Here is a 20,533-nt window from a genome sequence, read left to right on the forward strand (position 1 = left end):
TAGCATTCGTAGATTTGGAGAAAGCTTTTGACAATGTTGACTGGAATACTCACTTTCAAATTCTGAAGCAGGCAGGGGTAAAATACAAGGATCGAAAGGCTATTTACAATTTGTACAGAAACCAGACAGCAGTTATAAGAGTCAAGGGGCACGAAAGGGAAGCAGTGGTTGGGAATGGAGTGAGACAGGGTGATAGTCCATCTCCGATGTTATTCAATCTGTATATTGAGCAAGCAGTAAAGGAAACAGAAGAAAAATTAGGAATAGAAATTAAATTACACGGAGAAGAAGTCAAAACTTTGAGGTTTGCCGAAGACATGTAAATCTGTAAGAGACATCAATGGACTTGGAAGAGCAGTTGAACAGAATGGACAGTGTCTTGAAAGGAGGATGTAAGATGAACATCAACAAACGCAAAACAAGGATAATGGAATGTAGTCGAATTCAATAAGGTGATGCTCAGGGAATTAGATTAGGAAATGGGACACTTAAAGTAGTGGATGAGTTTTGCTATTTGGGGAGGAAAATAAATGATGATGGTCGAAATAGAGGGGATATAAAATGTAATCTAGCAGTGGGAAGAAAAGCGTTTCTGAAGAAGAGAAATTTGTTAACATCGAGTATAGATTTAAGTGACAGGAAGTCTTCTCTAAAAGTATTCGCATTGAGTGTAGCTACATATGGATGTGAAACGTGGACAGTAAATAGTTTAGACAAGAAGAGAATGGAAGCTCTCGAAATGCTGTGCTGCAGAAGAATGCTGAAGATTAGATGGGTAGATCACTTAATTAATGAGGAGGTACTGAATAGAATTGGGGAGAAGAGGAATTTATGGCATAACTTGACTAGAAGAAGGGATCAGTTGGTAGGACACCGTCTGAGGCACCAAGGGATTATCAGTTTAGAATTGGAGGGAAGTGCGGAGGGTAAAAATCGTAGAGGGAGACCAAGAGATGAACACAGTTCCCCACAGTCGTTTAATGAACAAAGTAAGAGCATATGGACTATCAGACCAATTATGTGATTGGATTGAAGAGGTCCTAGATAACAGAACGCAGCGTGTCATTCTCAAAGGAGAGAAGTCTTCCGAAGTAAGAGTGATTTCAGGTGTGCCGCAGGGGAGTGTCGTAGGACCGTTGCTATTCACAATATACATAAATGACCTTGTGGATGACATCGGAAGTTCACTGAGGCTTTTTGCGGATGATGCTGTGGTATATCGAGAGGTTGGAACAATGGAAAATTGTACTGTAATGCAGGAGGATCTGCAGCGAATTGACGCATGGTGCAGGGAATGGCAATTGAATCTCAATGTAGACAAGTGTAATGTGCTGCGAATACATAGAAAGAAAGATCACTTATCATTTAGCTACAATATAGCATGTCAGCAACTGGATCAGTTAATTCCATAAATTATCTGGGAGTACGCATTAGGAGTGATTTAAAATGGAATGATGATATAAAGCTGATCGTTGGTAAAGCAGATGCCAGACTGAGATTCATTGGAAGAATCCTAAGGAAATGCAATCCGAAAGCAAAGGAAGTAGTTTACAGTATGCTTGTTCGCCCACTGCTTGAATACTGCTCAGCGGTGTAGGATTCGTACCAGATGGGGTTGACAGAAGAGATAGAGAAGATCCAACGGAGAGCAGCGCGCTTCGTTAGAGGATCATTTAGTAAACGCCAAAAGCGTTACGGAGATGATAGATAAACTCTAGTGGAAGACTCTGCAGGAGAGACGCTCAGTTGCTCGGTACGGGCTTTTGTTGAAGTTTCGAGAACATACCTTCACCGAGGAGTCAAGCAGTATATTGCTCCCTCCTACGTATATCTCGCGAAGAGACCATGAGGATAAAATCAGAGAGATTATAGCCCACACAGAAGCATACCGACAATCCTTCTTTCCACGAAGAATACGAGACAGGAATAGAAGGGAGAACCGATAGAGGTACTCAAGGTAACCCCCTGCCACACACCGTCAGGTGGCTTGCGGAGTATGGATGTAGATGTAGATGTAGATGTAGAACACACTAAACGGATTCAGAGGGATGTTGGTTGCAGTAGTTACTCGGAGATGAAGAAGCTTGCACAGTGTAGAGTAGCATGGAGAGCTGCATCAAACTAGTCTCTGACTAAAAACAAGAATCGTAGAGTCGGTAACATGTTAACAGGCTGCAAGGAGGCAGAAGAGTTAAGATATTTATTTGCTTCCCCAGACTTCTTCACTCAGTGATGGAGGTCATAGGACGCTGATACATGTAGAAGGAGATAATTAACGATAATGTAGTAGTTTTCAGTGTTTCCAGTCGATATTGTTAGAGAAACTGAGGAAGTGTCAGAAGGAAGACGTGAGAGCCTATGAGACACAGCTTGTCTGGAATAATCGCTTGCTGTTGTTGTACTCACTGAGTATGCGGTTGTTGTTGAAGACCTTCTTGACGGCCATGCGCACCGTCTTGATGCTGAGGTCAACGTCCAGCGTATCGACGTGCAGGTACTGCCGGCCGTCGCGCGTCGGCGTGCTCACCTTGCCGCGCACCACTGCCACGATGTCGCCTGAAGGCACACAAACACAAACACACAAACGGCATGAGTAGGCGCTGCTCACTCTGTCTCCCACATCCACCGCCTCACCAATGAGCTTCATAGCTTTGTTCTCTTATCATCTAGCACATATGTGTGGGTGAGCACAAGGAGGTCAAATGTTTTAGTGGAGCACAAAAAAGACTCCCTAGATATTAAGTAACGGAATTTTGGCCGAAATTTCATCGTCACAAATTGAAATTTCTCTGCTTTTGTTGGTATGTATACTCTTAATAATAATAACCATGGATTTTTAAAATGGATTGTATTTCATGGCTTCTGAACAAAACTATAAAACAAAATAAAAATTGGAAAAAATCCGTCATTTGCTTTGTGAAATGATTTGTCTCAAAGTAAGGCATAAAACAGATCAGAGAAACATTTATCGGGCCTTTAAATGATGCTTGAAATTACGTACAGCACGTGAGGTGCCGACGGAGAACGTAAAAGCTTGTGAAATATTTTTCTAATTTGTTACTTTTGGACAAATCATTTCACAAAGCAGTTGACCGTTTTTTTAAAAAATTCATCAGCTTCCACGTTCTGAATATCTGGGTGTAACGTAACATAGTACTCGGGACACGACCTATAAAAGAGTGTGTGTGTGTGTGTGTGTGTGAGTGTGTGTGTGTGTGTGTGTGTGTGTGTGTATGTAAGAAGGGGGGGGGGCGGGAGAGGGAATCATGTAAGTGTAATGGTGAATGACGAAGAACGTCTGAGATTTCACGGCAAATGGCTGTGGGTATCCATTACTTATCCTCCATTTCCTTCCGTCTGTTTGACAGGGCGGGAAGCGCGTTCGCATTGCCAAGTCGTTTCTTTTCCCCCTTCTACAGGAGGGTGGGCAACTGTCCTCCCATGCCATTCACTGGGTACGCTCTTAGTATTCTATTGACGTAACCCGTGATCTCATTCTATCTATCACTCTTGTGACAATACGAGTAATAAATTTTTTTTAATCTTCTTACAGACCAAAGATAGCAAAAATGGTTTATTATTTATAATGGTTGCCCTATACTCGGCGATAAGCTAGCTATCCTAAAACGACAAAGTCATCTTTTAGCGAGATTAATTTAGTGAAGGGTTTTTGTGCAAAAAGTGTGGAAACTGGGTGCTGCGTATTTGGGAGGTAGAGAAACACATCGAAACTTTGTAAACACATGTGGTGTACAGTCTGAAGAAAATACGTACAAGTTAGGCCACGTAGCATACCAAAGACACTTAATTGTATCAGACAATCACGTATGTTCTGGTAATAACTAGCATGAAGAAGTGGGCGCAGGTTTCGGTAGCCCCTGACGCAGTGTTTGCCGGTAGAGTGCGGTACTCACCGAGCGTGGACTGGAAGGTGCCGTTGCCGGAGGCTGGCAGGATGATGAGGACGCCGCTGCTGGTGTAGCGCGCGTTGATGCGCAGCTGTGGGATGCGGATGCGGCTCTCGAAGGGCGCGCCGTTCTTGCCCAGCCTGCGGAACACCACAGTTGTCGCAGCTCAAGAATCTGACTGGGCTCCGTTCATTACAAAACTGTACATTATACGAGTGGAAAATAAAAAATGCCCAGAGACGTAAGGTACAAGCGCAAGGAACACTGATAGAGGGATGTGTCGTTGTTGTGGTCTTCAGTCCGAAGATTGGTTTGATGCGGCTTTCCACGATTATCCCGTGCAAGCCTTTTGATCTGCCGATGTGACCGAGCGGTTCTAGGCGCTTCAGTCTAGAACCGTGCCACCGGTACGGTCGCAGGTTTGAATCCTGCTTCGGGCTTGGATGTGTGTGATGTCCTTAGGTTAGTTAGGTTAACTAGTTCTAAGTTCTAAGGGACTGATGATCTCAGATGTTAATTCACATAGTGCTCAGAGCCAAATAGCATTTTGATTACCTAATAAATACTACACCTAAGATCCTACAGACTGTGCTTACTGCTTTCATTTCTTGGCCTCCCCCAAAAATTTTTATCTCCCCCCTTTCCTTCAGTACTAAACTGCTGATCCCTTGATGTCTAAAAACGTGTCCTGTCAACGTATCCCTTCTATCTACCTTCTATCAGGTTGTGCCACAAATTTATTCCTTCCCAGTTCTATTCAGTACCTCCTCATTAGTTACGTGATGTATGCTTCTAATCTTCAGCATACTTCTGTAACACTACATATCAAAAGTTTCTATCCTCTTCTTTCTAAATTGTTTTTCGTCCTTGTTTCACTTCCATACATGACTACACTCCATACAAAAATGTTTTCTAACACGTAAAACCATATTCGATATTAACAAATTTCTCTTCTTCAGAAACAATTTTCTTGTCATTGCCACTCTACAATTTATATCCACTTTACTTTGCTCTTCATCAGCGTTTTGTTTCCTAATTTAATTCTCTTAGCACCACGTGATTTAATTCTGATACATTCTTATCTTATCTTATCTTAGAAAATAGATTAAGGAAAGGCAAACCTACATTTCTAGCATTTGTAGACTTAGAGAAAGCTTTTGACAATGTTGACTGGAATACTCTCTTATAAATACTAAAGGTGGCAGGGGTAAAATACAGGGAGCGAAAGGCTATTTACAATTTTTACAGAAACCAGATTGCAGTTATAAGAGTCGAGGGACATCAAAGGGAAGCAGTGGTTGGGAAGGGACTGAGACAGTGTTGTAGCCTCTCGCCGATGTTGTTCAATCTGTATATTGAGCAAGCAGTAAAGGAAACAAAAGAAAAATTCGGAGTAAGTATTAAAATCCATGGAGAAGAAATAAAAACTTTGAGGTTCGCCGATGACATTGTAATTCTGTCAGAGACAGCAAAGGACTTGGAAGAGCAGTTGAACGGAATGGACAGTGTCTTGAAAGGAGGATATAAGATGAACAGCAACAAGAGCAAAACGAGGATAATGGAATGTAGTCGAATTAAGTCGGGTGATGCTGAGGGAATTAGATTAGGAAATGAGACACTTAAAGCAGTAAATGAGTTTTGCTATTTGGGGAGCAAAATAACTGATGATGGTCGAAGAAGAGAGGATATAAAATGTAGACTGGCAATGGCAAGGAAAGCGTTTCTGAAGAAGAGAAATTTGTTAACATCGAGAATAGATTTAAGTGTCAGGAAGTCGTTTCTGAAAGTATTTGTATGGAGTGTAGCCATGTATGGAAGTGAAACATGGACGATAACTAGTTTGGACAAGAAGACAATAGAAGCTTTTGAAATGTGGTGCTACAGAAGAATACTGAAGATTAGATGGGTAGATCACATAACTAATGAGGAGGTATTGAATAGAAATGGGGAGAAGAGGAGTTTGTGGCACAACTTGACAAGAAGAAGGGACCGGTTGGTAGGACATGTTCTGAGGCATCAAGGGATCGCAAATTTAGCATTGGAGGGTAGCGTGGAGGGTAAAAATCGTAGAGGGAGACCAAGATATGAATACACTAAGCAGATTCAGAAGGATGCAGGTTGCAGTAAGCACTGGGAGATGAAGAAGCTTGCACAGTATAGGGTAGCATGGAGAACTGCATCAAACCAGTCTCAGGACTGAAGACAACAACAACAACAACATTCCATTATCCTTGTCCCGCTTTTGTTGATGTTTATGTGATATCCTCCTGAAAGGACTACATTTTCCATTCCGGTCAACTGCTCTCCCAAATCCTTTGCTGTTTGTGACAGAATTACGTCATCGCCAAATGTCAAAGTTTTTATTTCTTCTTCCTTAACTTTAACTATTATTCCAAATTTTTCTTTTATTTTCTTTACTGCTTCCTCAATGCACAGATTTAATAAAACTGGGGATGGGCTATGACACTGTCTCACTCCCTTCTCAACAACTGCTTCAGTTTAATGCACCTCGACTCTTATAACTGTTCCTGTAAAAGCCATAAATAGTCTTTCGAAGTCAGCATTTTACCCCTGCTCCCTTCATAATTCCAAAAAAAGTATTCCAGTCAACATCCTCAAATGCTTTCTCTTAGTCTACAAACACTAAAAACGTAGAATGTCTTTCCCTAACCTATCTTCCAAGATGGATCTTACAGTCGGTATTGCTTCGCGTGCTCCTGCATTCCTTTGGAATCCAAACTGATCTTTCTCGAAGTCGGCTTCTACCAGTTTTCCATTCTCCTGTAAGGAATTCGTGTTAGTATCTTGCCATCTTGTGTTACTAAACTGATAGTTCGGTAACAATCACTCCTGTCAGCACCTCCTTTCTTTGGAGTTGGAATTACTACGATATTTTAATAGCATTACGCCTGTCTCATATATCTTACACACCAGACGAAGAGTTTTGTCATGGCTGGCTCTCCCACGGCTGAGAAAATGTTGTCTACTCCCGAGGCCTTTTTCGACTTATGTCTTTCAGGGGGATATGAACAATATCATTAAAAGCGCCATTTTGAAGTCGGAACAGGAAGCGGAGTGAACACCCAGAGATCGTAAAATTGCTGAAATAATGACGTATAGTGACGAGTATGGTATTGGATTTATAAACTGTGCAGACATGTCGGTGAGGATAGAGGAGCAAATCTTTTTTACAAGGCCTCATATCCGCCATCGACTGCATTATTTATTAATCCATCCACTATTGCAGTTTGGAAATTATGTCGTTTTGAAATGGTCGTAGGTGCTGAAAACACATAGGTAGTCAACATTAATAAAAAGAATAAATGTGACGTGAGACTCTATGTCTGGTGTCAGCCTTTGTCACATTCGCCATAGGTGGGCGACTGCAGAGATGAAACTACTGAAAAAATTTAATCTCATGAGTTTTTACCCTATCCACATGAAGCATTTAAAAGAATTCTGCGTTGTTCCGGTCCAACAATAAGCACAGTCTTGTGGAATTGTTGGTCTCAACGGTCCTATGGGTGAGCTCTCCAGCGCTTTGCAAGTTGACAACCACGGCGTCTCAACGTAGTCGCGAAATACTGCCAACAAAGTAGTTATAGGTCAGGGACACTGCAACAAAAATTTATTTCGACAGTACTCAGTAGAAGTCCTACAAGGCACAAACGAAAAATAAGAATTATACACAAGCAAGGAAGAAAGATCGAAGAGCCATATTTGAGTGAGACACTGACAAATGGAAGAAAAGAGAACGATTCAAAGAGCCGTTTGCGGATGGATCATGTATCAGTCCAAGCCTAAATACTTTTCAGTTGCTGAAACAGTTATTTTCTCTTTCAAGTACCTTAGTGGGTTAGTAAACAACCAGTAAAGATTCTTTAAAGAATCGAACTCCCGTGGTAGAAAAGCTTCAGACAACTGAAACCTTACAAATGAGTAAATGTTTGGCATTAAGCATGTAAAACCTTTATGTTTAAGACATAAAATTCTATTACGTCGGTTTTATTCGTTTCGTATTATTCACTAATTATAAATTCAAAACCAAAACTGGTAAACAAGAAATTAATATGTTGAACAGCATTTTAAATTTTGTAATTGGGTCAGTAATTATGTGAAATACTGGAAACAAAATCCATCACCAATCCTGTAATGAAATAATCAAGTGAAACAATCAATGACGGAAATATGTTTCGTGACGATCAACGGTGATCAACATTCCGAGCATCAGTTACCGAGTAATGAATATGCCACGAAGCTCGTTACGTCCTTAAATATTTCCTTACTCACGTGTTTTCTTCCTCTCACGCAGTTCATGTCTGCCTTGAGGCAAGTCACTATTTTTCGTATGTCTCCAGTTCGTTTCCCTTAGAGGACTGACATGTTGCAGCGTTCCGTCTGTACGGCCGGCAACCAATCTGGCATAGAAATGCCGCGGGTTGCCTAAATGCCACACTATCGCTCTCCGCCACTGTTCTGCAGCAGTTCCTGTAGGTGGCCCTAGGAGTGTCACCAGGGGACGCAGGCGGGGGGGAAATCTATTTGCATCCGAGACCTAGAATAGTTCCTTTGATATCCTGAAGCGCGAAAGTATTTTAGACCCTCGCACCGCCGTGCAGAGCGAGATCACGTCGAGCCAGAGCTACAAACGGACATCTGCTCCACTATGACGCCGCTGTATGCTGCCGACCCTCGATGGACACCGCCTGCCCTCTGCAGGTCCACCAGCGGTCCAGTTTCCGTGGTTGGAAGTCAAAACCTGGTCCACAAACTTTGGTAGAATATTGACGGTAATCTGTATTTTTTTTCCCTCGAAAGGCCTGTATCATTGTGCATGTAAGAGTGGGTCTTGGTTCCCGTACGCAGCAGTACAACTTTGTAAATAGAATACGACGCATCTCTCTATTTTGTCATTTTTAAACCAGTAAGATCCTGAAGGATGCTAGTGATTTTTGAAACTATTCGTTCGGTGGGATGAAGAAGTCAGTACAGTTGATGCATGAAATGATGTACGTTTTTTCACCCTTCGTTGCAGTTTTTCAAGCGTGAATTTTAAAAGGCAAGACCAAGTAGGCAAGTTATTATTAAATTCATGTACAACAGGGATAATCGTCATGTGGTTCTACATCCGAAGATAGAATACTTAATACACTGCATTTGATGCTTATTTATTGCAACTATTTAGTCAATGCCGAGCTGAAATGGCGCACAATGGCTAGCTGCGTCCTACAGCCCCACAGTGTTACTTGTTTCTTTGTTATTATAACTGTACGTTTGCAAATATATTAACAAATGTACACTATAAGACAAAAATAAAAAAGGAAGAAAAAAAAAGACTCAACACGAATGAATTATCCAAATGTAACGGAAATCGGTAGACGTGATGTGCATATACAGACAAGCAAATGATTACAGTTTCACAAAAATTGGGTGGTTTATTTAAGAGAAAGAAATATACAAATTCAGCAATTCAATAACTCGCTCGTCCAACTCTGCGCCTTATACAAGCAGTTATTCGGCTTAATGTAAGTCAGACCTGAAATCTCGGTTCACTTTCATAGTTACAGTTATTTGGCTTTGCATTGACGAATGGAATTATTGGATGTCCTCCTGAGTGATATCGTACCAAATTCTGTCCAATTAGCGTATTGGATTGTCCAAATCACGAGGTGGCTGGAGTGCCCTTTTCTGGTTACCGGGACTCAGTTCGAAGCGAAACACATAACTGAAGACAGTACTACTCCAGTCAGTAAGATTTCATGCCGAAGAATTGCCTGGAGATACCGAGAACAGCGATGGGATATCAACCTAACTCTCGCCTGCCATACGACCCGACAACCAGGAGTAAAGGTATGGGATGCCATTTCTTTTCATAGCAGGACCACTTTGGGTGTCATCCGCGACACACTTACAGCACAGCGGTACGTGGAAGATATTGTACGCCCATTTTTGATGCCCTTCATGACAAGCCATCATGGGATTACATTTCACCAAGATAATGCCATTCGCTCACGGCGAGTTTATGCTGCTTGTCTTCGTGCTTGCCAAACCCTACCTTGGCTAGCAGGGTCGCCGGATCGCTACCCAAGTGAGCATTATGGGTAGGGCCCTCCAGCCATCTAGAGATTTTATAATGCCAAGCCAAATAACTGCTTGCATGAGGGAGAAAGTTGGAACAACGTGTTACTGACTTGCTGAATTAGTGTAGCGCTTTCTCTTTAATAAACCATACAGTTTTTCTGAATTTGTAATCAAATACTGAAACGCAGTACTCCACAATTTTAACGGCTGCGCCATGCACAGTGGGTGGTATCGTGGAGATCAGGAAGGAACAACAAATTACGAAGAAGAAAGCATGTCATGCTAAGAAAAACCGTACAAATAACAACAGAAAACTTGATTTTTCATCATCAGAATTTGAATCAGATTTGACCAGCTTGTGTGACGCTCGTGAACTAGATGATATGGCTATTGAATCGAAATAAGAAGTTCACTTACTGCGAGGTGAATCTGAAAACAAAGATCGATAAGTTTCGCACAGATTTGTATATTGCACGTACTGCAGCCATGTGCAGTACAGCATATGGGACAGTTTACATAATTATTTACGTGATATTAGTTCACGCAAACGCTGATCTTCTTGCTTTTTGATTTTACTTGTTCAACAGCGGACTTAACGTTTTAATTTTGTTATTTATATTGTTAAATTCTGTTTTTAGATGAAGCTCAATCTAATCATTTAGCACGTTAGCACAAACGAAATTTAAATGTGAAAGGAACTACGTAAAGTAAAAATTAATAAGTCTTACTATGCGGTATTTAATCGCGCTTGACGTGATATTTTTCCTGGTGTGACCAACTAAAATGGCGTTTTGCAAAAATTTAGGACTGATGTGGTCTCATATAAAGATTAGTTATCCAAAAGACGTATTAGCTTAATACTGTTGACGTGTGGATTAAGTTTTAGGGACAAATTTCGGTATTCATGAGAATATTGTCTGGTCGGCCTGTTACTTAAAGTGGCCGAAGGTAAGAAGACAGGGGGAAGAAATTTAGCACTTGTTGAAAGCTTTATTCAAGGTATAAGTTCTGCTACATTCTCGATGGTTCACTTCAAGATGTGTGGCAAATGAAATACTGTGTTTCACAGAGAATGAAGACCAGCAGCTATAGCAGAACATCATCATATGTTCAGCACTTCGGTAAAACGTCAAGGTAAGAAGGAAGGTATGTTCGTGAATTCGTACCGGTGTCCTCATTCTACAATAAGTTAGTAATGAGAGATTCAGAGATATAACGTAAAAATTTAACTAATGATTTTTGTCAGAACGAAAGATTTAAAGACCGTTTTCAATTTGGACTCATATAGATGATACAATCTGCTTCTCTGCGATGGTGCATTCTGAACGATAGGCTTAACCACGTGAGTCAGTGATTAAATGCACGAGGAATTTTGTGCATCAGTCTTCATGTTTGTCAGCTGTGAATCTGCTAAACGACAGCTGGTGAAATATAGATTAAGATAGTAAATTTTATCACAAAGAAATAACCGTCAGTCACTTTTTTCAAGGTGTAATCAATAACAGAAATATAATTTGAGATATGAATAACACAGTGTTGTGTCGAATTTATTGTTTATTGCCATCGGTATCGGTCCTCGAATATCATCCAGGTAACTCTATCAGCGCAAATCAAAGGAAAACACAGTGTAGAAACGGCGAATAACAAGGTCACATATAATCAACTAATCGTTTTGTGTCGCTTGCGAAAGGAAACAATAAAAACTTCACATATCGTACGGAACTCGATAAAAGAGAAACTTCGTGCTTACGAACAAAACAGCCAAAAAGAAAATGCCGTTCCCCGCTCAGTGGCAGAGGAATAACTACATGCTAGGATTCTAAAGCCGACAAAAAAGATGTGCGAGACTCATGACTAAAGAAATACAAAATACAAAATTCGAAATAAGTAGGATCACATAATAAAACTATTGTACTTCAAACAATAGACATGAACAATGACGTTAATCCAAAAATGGGTAAAATTATGTTAATTTATGTTAGTTTGCCGTTTTGCTGTGGTTGTCGCAACATGTGGGGCTTCTCTGTTGTATTAGGTTATAAATGTTTTATTTTATGACAGGGCCTACATCGATATGTTAACTGCTTCTTTGTGTCTATAATATGTAACTCTTTTGGTCATGTATCTCTCACACTTGATTTGCTCCAGTCCGGCGACTTAGTATCGAGTTATTCCTCTGCAGTGAATGGGTCACGAATATTCACTTCTGAATACTTTGTTCTTTCCGTTGTACACTATACTGAAAGTCTAACTATACGCAAGAAGTTCCTCTTGTGTGGAATTATGTATGACATGTGGTCTTTATTGTTTTCTTTCGCAAGTAACATGAAATGGTTAGTTGGCTGTATGAAATCTTGTTATTTGGTGTTTCTGAATTGTTTTCCATGCTTTACGTTCAGAGATAGAAAAGCTATTCAGAGAGATAAAGGAAACGAAAATTTAAAAGTTATGGGGGAATGAAACTTGGCAGTAGAAAAAGTAAGACAAAAAAAATGAATAAATATGGACTGGGGGAAAGAAATGAAAGAGGAAGGCGCCTGGTAGAACTTTACACAGGATACAATTTAATCATCTCTAACACATGGTTTAAGAATAATGAAAGAAGATTGTGCACGACGAAGAGAGCTGGAGACAACGGAAGATTTCAGATTGATTATACAATGGTAGTTCAGAGATTTCAGAACCAGATTTTAAGTCGTAAGACATTTAGAGTGGCAGAGCAGTCGAACGGAATGGACAATGTTCTCCTTTCAGGAGGATATCAGATAAATATTAACAAAAGCGTGACAAGGATAATGGAATGTACCAGAATTAAATCAGGTGGTGCTAAGGGAATTACGTTAAGAAACAAGACACTAAAGGTTATATATGGGTTTTGTTATTTGGCCTGTAAAATAACTGATGATGGCCGAAGTAAAGAGAATATATAATACGTCAAAGATCCGCCTCAGTTGCGAAAAGTTACTGGTCTTTACCCAGGTTTCAGCTAGAGTAATCTAGCCTTCTCCAGAAGGATAAAATAAACTAATACATGCCAGAATAAGGAACGGTCAAACATAAAAAGCTGAAGTACCGTGATACTATGTCAAGCTACGTTATTTTGCTGATGAATAGCCCCGGCCCCACTTCATGGAAAGCGGTCGGTTAGGTGCGGACGCTGAGTTGACCGTGCCTTATTCTGGCTTTCATTAGTTTATTTTATACTTCTCAAGGAGGCTAGATTACTCTAGCTGAAACCTGGGTAAAGACCAGTAACTTTTCGCAACTGAGGCAGAGCTTTGACGTATTAATTTATCACAGTTGCTGACAGGGCTGCAAAATGATAAAAATTCTTAGAATATATAATGTAGACTGGCAATGGAAAGAAAATCGTTTCTGAATACAAGAAATTTGTTACTATAGAGCATAGTTTTAGGTGTTAGTAAATCTTTTTTGAAAGTATTTATGTGGCATGTAGGCATGTATGGAACTGAAACATGGACGATACACAGTTTAGACAAGAAGAAAACAGAAGCTTTTGAAATGTGGTACAGTAGAATGTTGAAGATTAGGTGGGCAAATTAAGTAACTAACTTGGAGGTACTGAATAGAACTGGGGAGAAAAGAAATTTGTGGCACAACCTGACTATAAGAAGAGATCGGTTGATAGCATAGATTATGAGACATCAAGGGAATACCAGTTTAGTACTGGAGGGGAGCGTCGGGGCTAAAAATCATAGAGAGTCTAATAAATGTATACAATAAGCAGATTCAGAGGAATGTAAGTTGCAGTAATTATTGGGAGATGAAGAGGCTTGCCTAGGACAGAGCAGCATCAAAAGCAGCATCAGACCGGTCTTCAGATTGACGTTCACAACAGCAACGTTGACAGAGTTAAGTGGATGATGGTCGAGGACCTAAACTGTTAGTAATACATAAGAAATACAGTACAGCACAGTGCTATGTATTTCTCAACAGCACAACTCTCAATTTGTTTTTTCACCACAAAAACATCGAATAGGCGTAGAAACAGTAATTTCTAAATCCGTCAGAATACCTACCCCGACCGTTTAGTACTAATCTTATGGTGGGCTGTCATGTCGTTGAGAAACAGCATCCTCTAGAGATCTGTACAGTTAATGTCTATAATAAAGATGTAGGAAATAAGTAACTCTACAGCCAAGAAAACAAAGTCCAGTTATATGTGTGTAATGAAGATTGTGAGTATCTGTCTCACAGGACTGATTAAGATGAAACTTCTTTAAACCAAGACAGAAAGTTTTCAGAGCGAAAACAGCATAATTATAACGATCTCCTCTAGGAGGCCGATTGATCAAACCAGACGTCTTTGCCGAGGTCCATCTGGTGTTGTGCGACGTGCGACGTCTGCTGACTGCTCACCTGAGCCTGTCGACGGAGAAGTTGCTGGCGCCATAGATGTCGACGTCACGCAGGGTGACGCGGTAGCCGTTGGGGCCAGTCGTCAGCGACAGCGACAGCTCGTCCATGCGGAACGGCTCCACGGATGGCATCTCTATCTCCGGGATACCTGGCCACAGGAAAACACACTGGTCACACGACTAGTAGTTAGTCTGCCTAGAGTTGCGCTCTACCAAAACTACGATTCGGTAGTTTGGGTACGCTACATAAATCACGTAGTAAATGGTAGGATTACCAGCAGTATTGGTAGCATTGGTAGGGAAAGAAACGTAAATGAATGTGTGAAACAGACACTGGGAGCAACGAACTCTTTGTTTTGCTTGTTTAGTTGTTTGTGTAGCACATAATTAGAACCATACATCATTCAGTGTTAGTCCATTGTGTATTTTATATCGTCACAGAATATAAACCTCACCTTATAAGTGTTAAAACTTCGATGATCGTATAACTTCTGTACTTTTATGTAACCAAAGCAATTACTTTTGATGCAATTAGAGTTTAGGCGTTCAAACATTATATATATAATTAGAGTTTAGATGTTCGAACATTATATATATGATTTACTATAACATCCTTTTTTTCACGTTACATATAAACAATACCTGAATTAAACAATGTCACTTTCAAATTTGTTATAAATACTGTCTACTTTTATGTAACAGACAGGAGGATGACTATATAGAACAAGCCCTTTAGATATATATCCTCACTTACTTTTTGGACGGTTCATCGCTTCCGATTTTTATGGGAACCTAGTAAGACACTGATTGCATATGTAAAGAATGCAATCGTTATGAGCTAATGATCGATACGTATGCAACACTCCTAAGGTACAGGTAATGCGGGTACAACCTTAACTGGCCTAAGCTACTAGGAAAACTACGTAGTCCACGCTTACTTATGATAGCCTACGGTAGTTTTACGACTCTGTTAGTGCCGAAAAACTGATGAATAGGTGGCGTCGCGGTTAACACAGAAAACATGTACTCTGGCGTTCAAATTGCAGCCTGACCATTCTAATTCAATTTTTCAGTGCGTCCCCTACATCACCACATTCCAAAACTTGAGTAGATACGCGTCCATTAGCTTTCCTCATCTCTGTCCTACTCAACTTGTGATCAGCCTCTAATGACCTCTTCGAAGTGAAATCGTAAGTTGTGCAAGGCCTCAAAATCATCAGCTCCTCAATTACTGAAGATATATCTCATTGCAGATTGAATTTATCAACGCTGCACGGTTTACGTTTAAATGATCTTTTAGATTAAATGAAACAAAGGAATTCAATAGTCTGAGAGCCATTCAGGAAAGTAAAACTGAAGTACTGATAGCTTAAGACCTAACGTGCCATACAGCATGCCTGGAATCACAATCTGTAAGTGCATTTTCTGAATGGGAAGAGTCTTGTTCGTGGCCCAGTTCAGTAGACCCGTTTAATCTGCTAAGAAGATTCAAATCTGATGTTACTTTACTGTCTGTGATGTTTTGTGTCGCGTAAATTATGGCTGTCGTATCACATGGATGAATCATACACCTTGGTAATTAAAATTATAACAACATGAAAAGCAGGTCGTACGTAGGGGAGAGTGCTGTACCTGCACCATGGTGTATCTAGAAATACGTGATATTTCGCGGTCGGCGGTCTAATCAATAACCTAATTTCGACTCACATGAAAGAGTGTCCAGTACTAACCGTCATAAGCAGTTTCCGGCATTTTCTGCTGTTTTTGTTGTAATGGGACCTGAGGTTGTGTTTTGCGCACCACTTCTAAGTATTTTTAGTTTTACACATTTAATATATCAAAACTATTTGGAAGGTTTTGTTAATCCTTTAGTTATAGAATTTGTAGTGAGCAAAACTGTATGTAGTTTTGTTCAAATGTGTGTGAAATCTTATGGGACTTAAATGCTAAGGTCATCAGTCGCTAAGCTTACAGACTACTTAACCTAAAGTATCCTAAGGAGAAACACACACACCCATGCCCGAGGGAGGACTCGAAACTCCGCCGGGACCAGCTGCGCAGTCCATGACTGCAGCACCTGAGACCGCTCGGCTAATCCCGCGCGGCTGTATGTAGTTTTAAAACTAGTTATATAACGTATGGACTGCTAAGCCATACTTCGTCGGTTTTGTACAATCGCGTACACTGAAAGGGAAGAACGTTTTCTGCCATGGATTATGGGATACATGCAAATGACCTGATTTTCTTTAATGTCTTACAAATTTTACCTGTCTTGAATATGGAAATTTGTGTTGGTTTTCCATAGCGTCTATTACGACGCGTTGTCCACTTATAATTAGTTCTTTAATAACACGTCTACTTAATTTGCTTTCACTTACTGATTAATAGCATGTAGTACAGTAGCAAAGCAACAGATAAGCTATTAAATACAGCACAGACAAGATTTTCTCGACTGAAACATTTTTAAATTTCAACAGAATGTTTGTTCCCAGGTACGTGACTGTATTGTACCTTGGAATATTGTTTCACATTTAGAGAAACATTGCATTTGAAGAGAAAGTTTCGTAATTTCAGAAAAAGACAGCATACATAAAGTGAAATCTATCATTTAAAAATGAAATGAGAAAACACCCTGACGAAAAATATCACAGCACCAAAAAATATTTAAGGTAGAGTACTGAAATTTTGTGAATAAATTTGTCAAGATAACATATTTAAGTGATTAACATTGCAAGATTACAAGTTAATGTAAGCATTACGTAAACCATTGCAAATGTGAAATGTTGACACGTTAATAACCGGTGTAACCGGCAGAATGTTGAATACAAGCATCCAAATGTGCACGCCGTGTGTTGTACATGTGCCGGATGTCAGTTTGTGGGATGGAGTTCTATGCCTGTTGCACTTGGTCGGACAATGCAAACACGGTCAATGGTGTTTGTGGACGATGCTGCATTTGCCGTCCAATGACGTCCCATATGTGCTCGATTGGAGACAGAGCTGGTGATCGAGCACACCAAGGCAACATGCCAATATTTGTAGAGCATGTTGAGTTAGAACAACGGCTTGTGGGTGGACATTATCCAGTTGTGAAACACGTCCTGAAACGCTGTTCATGAATGGCAGCACAACGAATCGAATAACCGGATTTACGTACAGATTTGGAATTAGGCTACTTGGGATAACGGCGAGAGTGCTCCTGCTGTTGGACGAAGTCGCACTCCAGACCATAACTCCAGGTGATGGTCCAGAGTGTCTAGCACGCAGGCAGGTTGGTTGCAAGCCCTCGGCTGGCCTGCTTCTAAGCAACACACGGCCCTCACTGGCACTGAGGCAGAAACAGCTTTCATGAGAAAACTCAACAGACCTCCACCCTACCATCTAATGAGCTCTGGCTTGACACCACTGCAGTCGCAAGTGGAGGTGCTTGGGGGTCAGAGTGGAATGCACGTTACAGGGCGTCTCACTCGGAGTAGTCATTAAAGTAAACGATTTATAACAGTTCATTGTATCACTGTGGTGCTAGCTGCTGCTCAAATTGCTCCTGCAGAAGCAGTGCCATGCAACAGAGCCACACGTCGAACATGATGTTGTTCTCTCTCTGTAGGGCCACGTGGCCGTCAGAAACCCTATCTTCTTCTGAGCGTACACTCTCGTGACCACCGCTGGCAGCAATCAGATAAGGTGGCTACATCCAAGCCAAGGATCTATGCAGTAACGCAGAAGGAACATCTAGCTTTTCGTAACCCTAATACATGGCTCACTTCAAACTCAGTGAGGTAATGTTAATAGCACCTTTGTTGCCTTAAAGGCATTATTGACTAACATCAACTTACCACATCCTATCCCAAAGGTAAGAAACATTCACGACCGTTATAGAGCGTAAATTAAAGCAAAACTGATTTTCACCCTCAATAATGGCGGTACCAGCTCCACTATTATGCGACTGGCGTAAAATATGAAAAGTCATCGTCTTTCAGATGTGTAAACATGCCTACCAATTTTAGTTTATGTCGACAACTCCTTCCTGGTGTTGTGATTATTTCCGTCTGTGTATATTAAACTTCTGTTACGGAGCTGGTTAGAGGGATAGTCTGAGAGTATTGCAAGGTATAAAACTGTCGCCTAATTGTATTCGTACCATATTCGCACCTTCTAAAGTAAATGACAAGGGCTACAGTAGTCTTCTTACGTAAAGTTAAAAAAAAAAGAGGTTACTTAAAATATATGTTAATCCTTAACTTGCAAAACAGAAGCACACCACATGTCTCGACACTATCGTTAGAGCAGTAAGTGTTGTGTCGATTGACTATACTCTTTTCGTAGAAAAGAGCCGAACTGGAAGCCCGCTCCTCCAAAATGCGAATACAGCTTCTTAATCGCTGCATTATATCGATCAGTCTAGAAAATCAGGGCAGAAGACGCATATCGTAGGACGAACCGTTCCATCTGTTCTAGTAAGCTCAAGACTACATCTAAGTCTAAATCAAATGTCACAAATTAATTCCGTAAACAGATCTTGAGAACACGCTAAGGGAAAACGAAAGGGTGGTCATGAGAGTCCCTACGCTTAGATACATATCGTCTTTTGAGTTCGGTGCCTATTAAAATATCGAAATTATTCAGTTATATCTTGGGCCCTAAACCATCATTCAGGCTAATTAGATAACTAGATCTCACCGTCCGATAATTTTGCGCTGGCCGTAGTTTTCCATTCAGTCCACTTAGCCGCTACACTTGCCCCCACCGGGCAACGAAATTTGACCACGTACGCAGCACAGGCCGCGGGCGCCGTTGCGCATTCAGCACGCGGTGGTGTTACAGTGTGGACATATTTCATGATTTTTAGGGTTCTACAGCTGAAACGGTAGAAATGGAACCCTTACAGGGTCACTTCGTTGTCCATCTGTCTGCCTGTCTGTTTCTCTATGTGTCTGTGTGTCTGGCTGTTCCGTATTCTCAGGAACGGGTAGACGCATTAAGTTGAAATATATGTGACATATTAAAGTCTATAGTTCCTTGGCGGTATAAATATGAGAATCCAAGTCAATGCAATCAAAAGGTACGATCATTCATTTCACATGTTTTGATACTCGCAAACTCACTCATTAAAACCTACAGGGTACGTCCCCTTGACGTAGAATCATGAAATTTGGAAAGAAGGAAAGTTTCACAGTAAAAGTAAAGGGAAAAATATCTGAAAATTACTAATCTGAAATTATATTAGAAGAAAAAAAATTTCTTTTCTCCTTTATAATCCAATTTCAAAGTTGAAATTAAAAAATCTCTCTAAACTCTTGGAATCCTTGGGACGGGTATCTTGCCAGTATCAACGTTGATAACAAGTAAAATCATCGTGATTCTCGATTCTACTGTCTGTATACACAATTAAGTTCGTACAGTACCCCCACAGTGCGAGTTCTACTTGCACCTGGCCAATTTTTGTTTTGAGAAGAGAATAAAATGAAGATAGGGAACATTGTTTGAGATAGATGTCTCTTCACCGGCGAGACGCAGCCGCACCTGACACTGAGTACGCCCTCAATAGGTCGTGCTTTACAGGACCCTATGATTCCGTGGTAAAATTATCAACGATTTGGAACGCCGGTGAATCTGCTAGAGCCAAGAACCTGCACGCCTAATGCATCGTGATATTCTCCTGTAGGACAGAAAAAGGCTACCCGAAATCATGCGTGAGAAAGTGTGCGGCTCGCCGTCGTGCTACATGCACCGCCACCCACTCTCATCCTCTGTTTCTTCATTTTCATCGTACGACTACGCGATAGAACCATTTTCAGGTCTTATTTATTTATTTTCTAACATTAGTGATGCGCTTTAGCGGAATTGGTTGCTCGCTATTGGAACTGTCTTGTCGTATTGGTCATATTGCTTAACAATCTCGGCACCCGACAGAAAGAGCTGTGCTTAGAATTTCTAACTGCGTTAAATATTTTATATTACTCCTATGGGAACTTTCCTTATTGTTGAGATTTTCTTTACATCAGATTACGAGGACCGTTCAATAAATAATGCAACACATTTTCTTTCTCGGGCAGTTTCAGTTCAAAAAATGCGAAATTTCTTCTAATATGTTGTGGAATATTCCCACTTCAGCAACTGTTGTATCGTGACGTTCCCACAGGTGATGGAGCTGTAAGTAGCATT

The 20,533-nt window shown here is 40.7% G+C and overlaps 1 protein-coding gene across 2 annotated transcripts in view; it reads right to left on the minus strand.

Annotated features, from left to right (window-relative positions):
* LOC124595808 (circadian clock-controlled protein daywake) overlaps positions 1-20,533 on the minus strand; it is an 87,144-nt gene that overhangs the window by 14,428 nt on the left and 52,183 nt on the right. For both annotated transcript variants that reach the window (XM_047134703.1, XM_047134702.1), the window contains exons 4-6: positions 14,370-14,517; positions 3,915-4,048; positions 2,407-2,556 (exon numbers count right to left, since the gene is read on the minus strand). In XM_047134703.1, coding sequence (XP_046990659.1) covers positions 2,407-2,556; positions 3,915-4,048; positions 14,370-14,517 — 432 coding nt within the window. The remainder of the gene's footprint in view (positions 1-2,406; positions 2,557-3,914; positions 4,049-14,369; positions 14,518-20,533) is intronic.

This window comes from Schistocerca americana, chromosome 2 (genome assembly GCF_021461395.2).
Source record: "Schistocerca americana isolate TAMUIC-IGC-003095 chromosome 2, iqSchAmer2.1, whole genome shotgun sequence".
Lineage (NCBI taxonomy): Eukaryota > Metazoa > Arthropoda > Insecta > Orthoptera > Acrididae > Schistocerca > Schistocerca americana.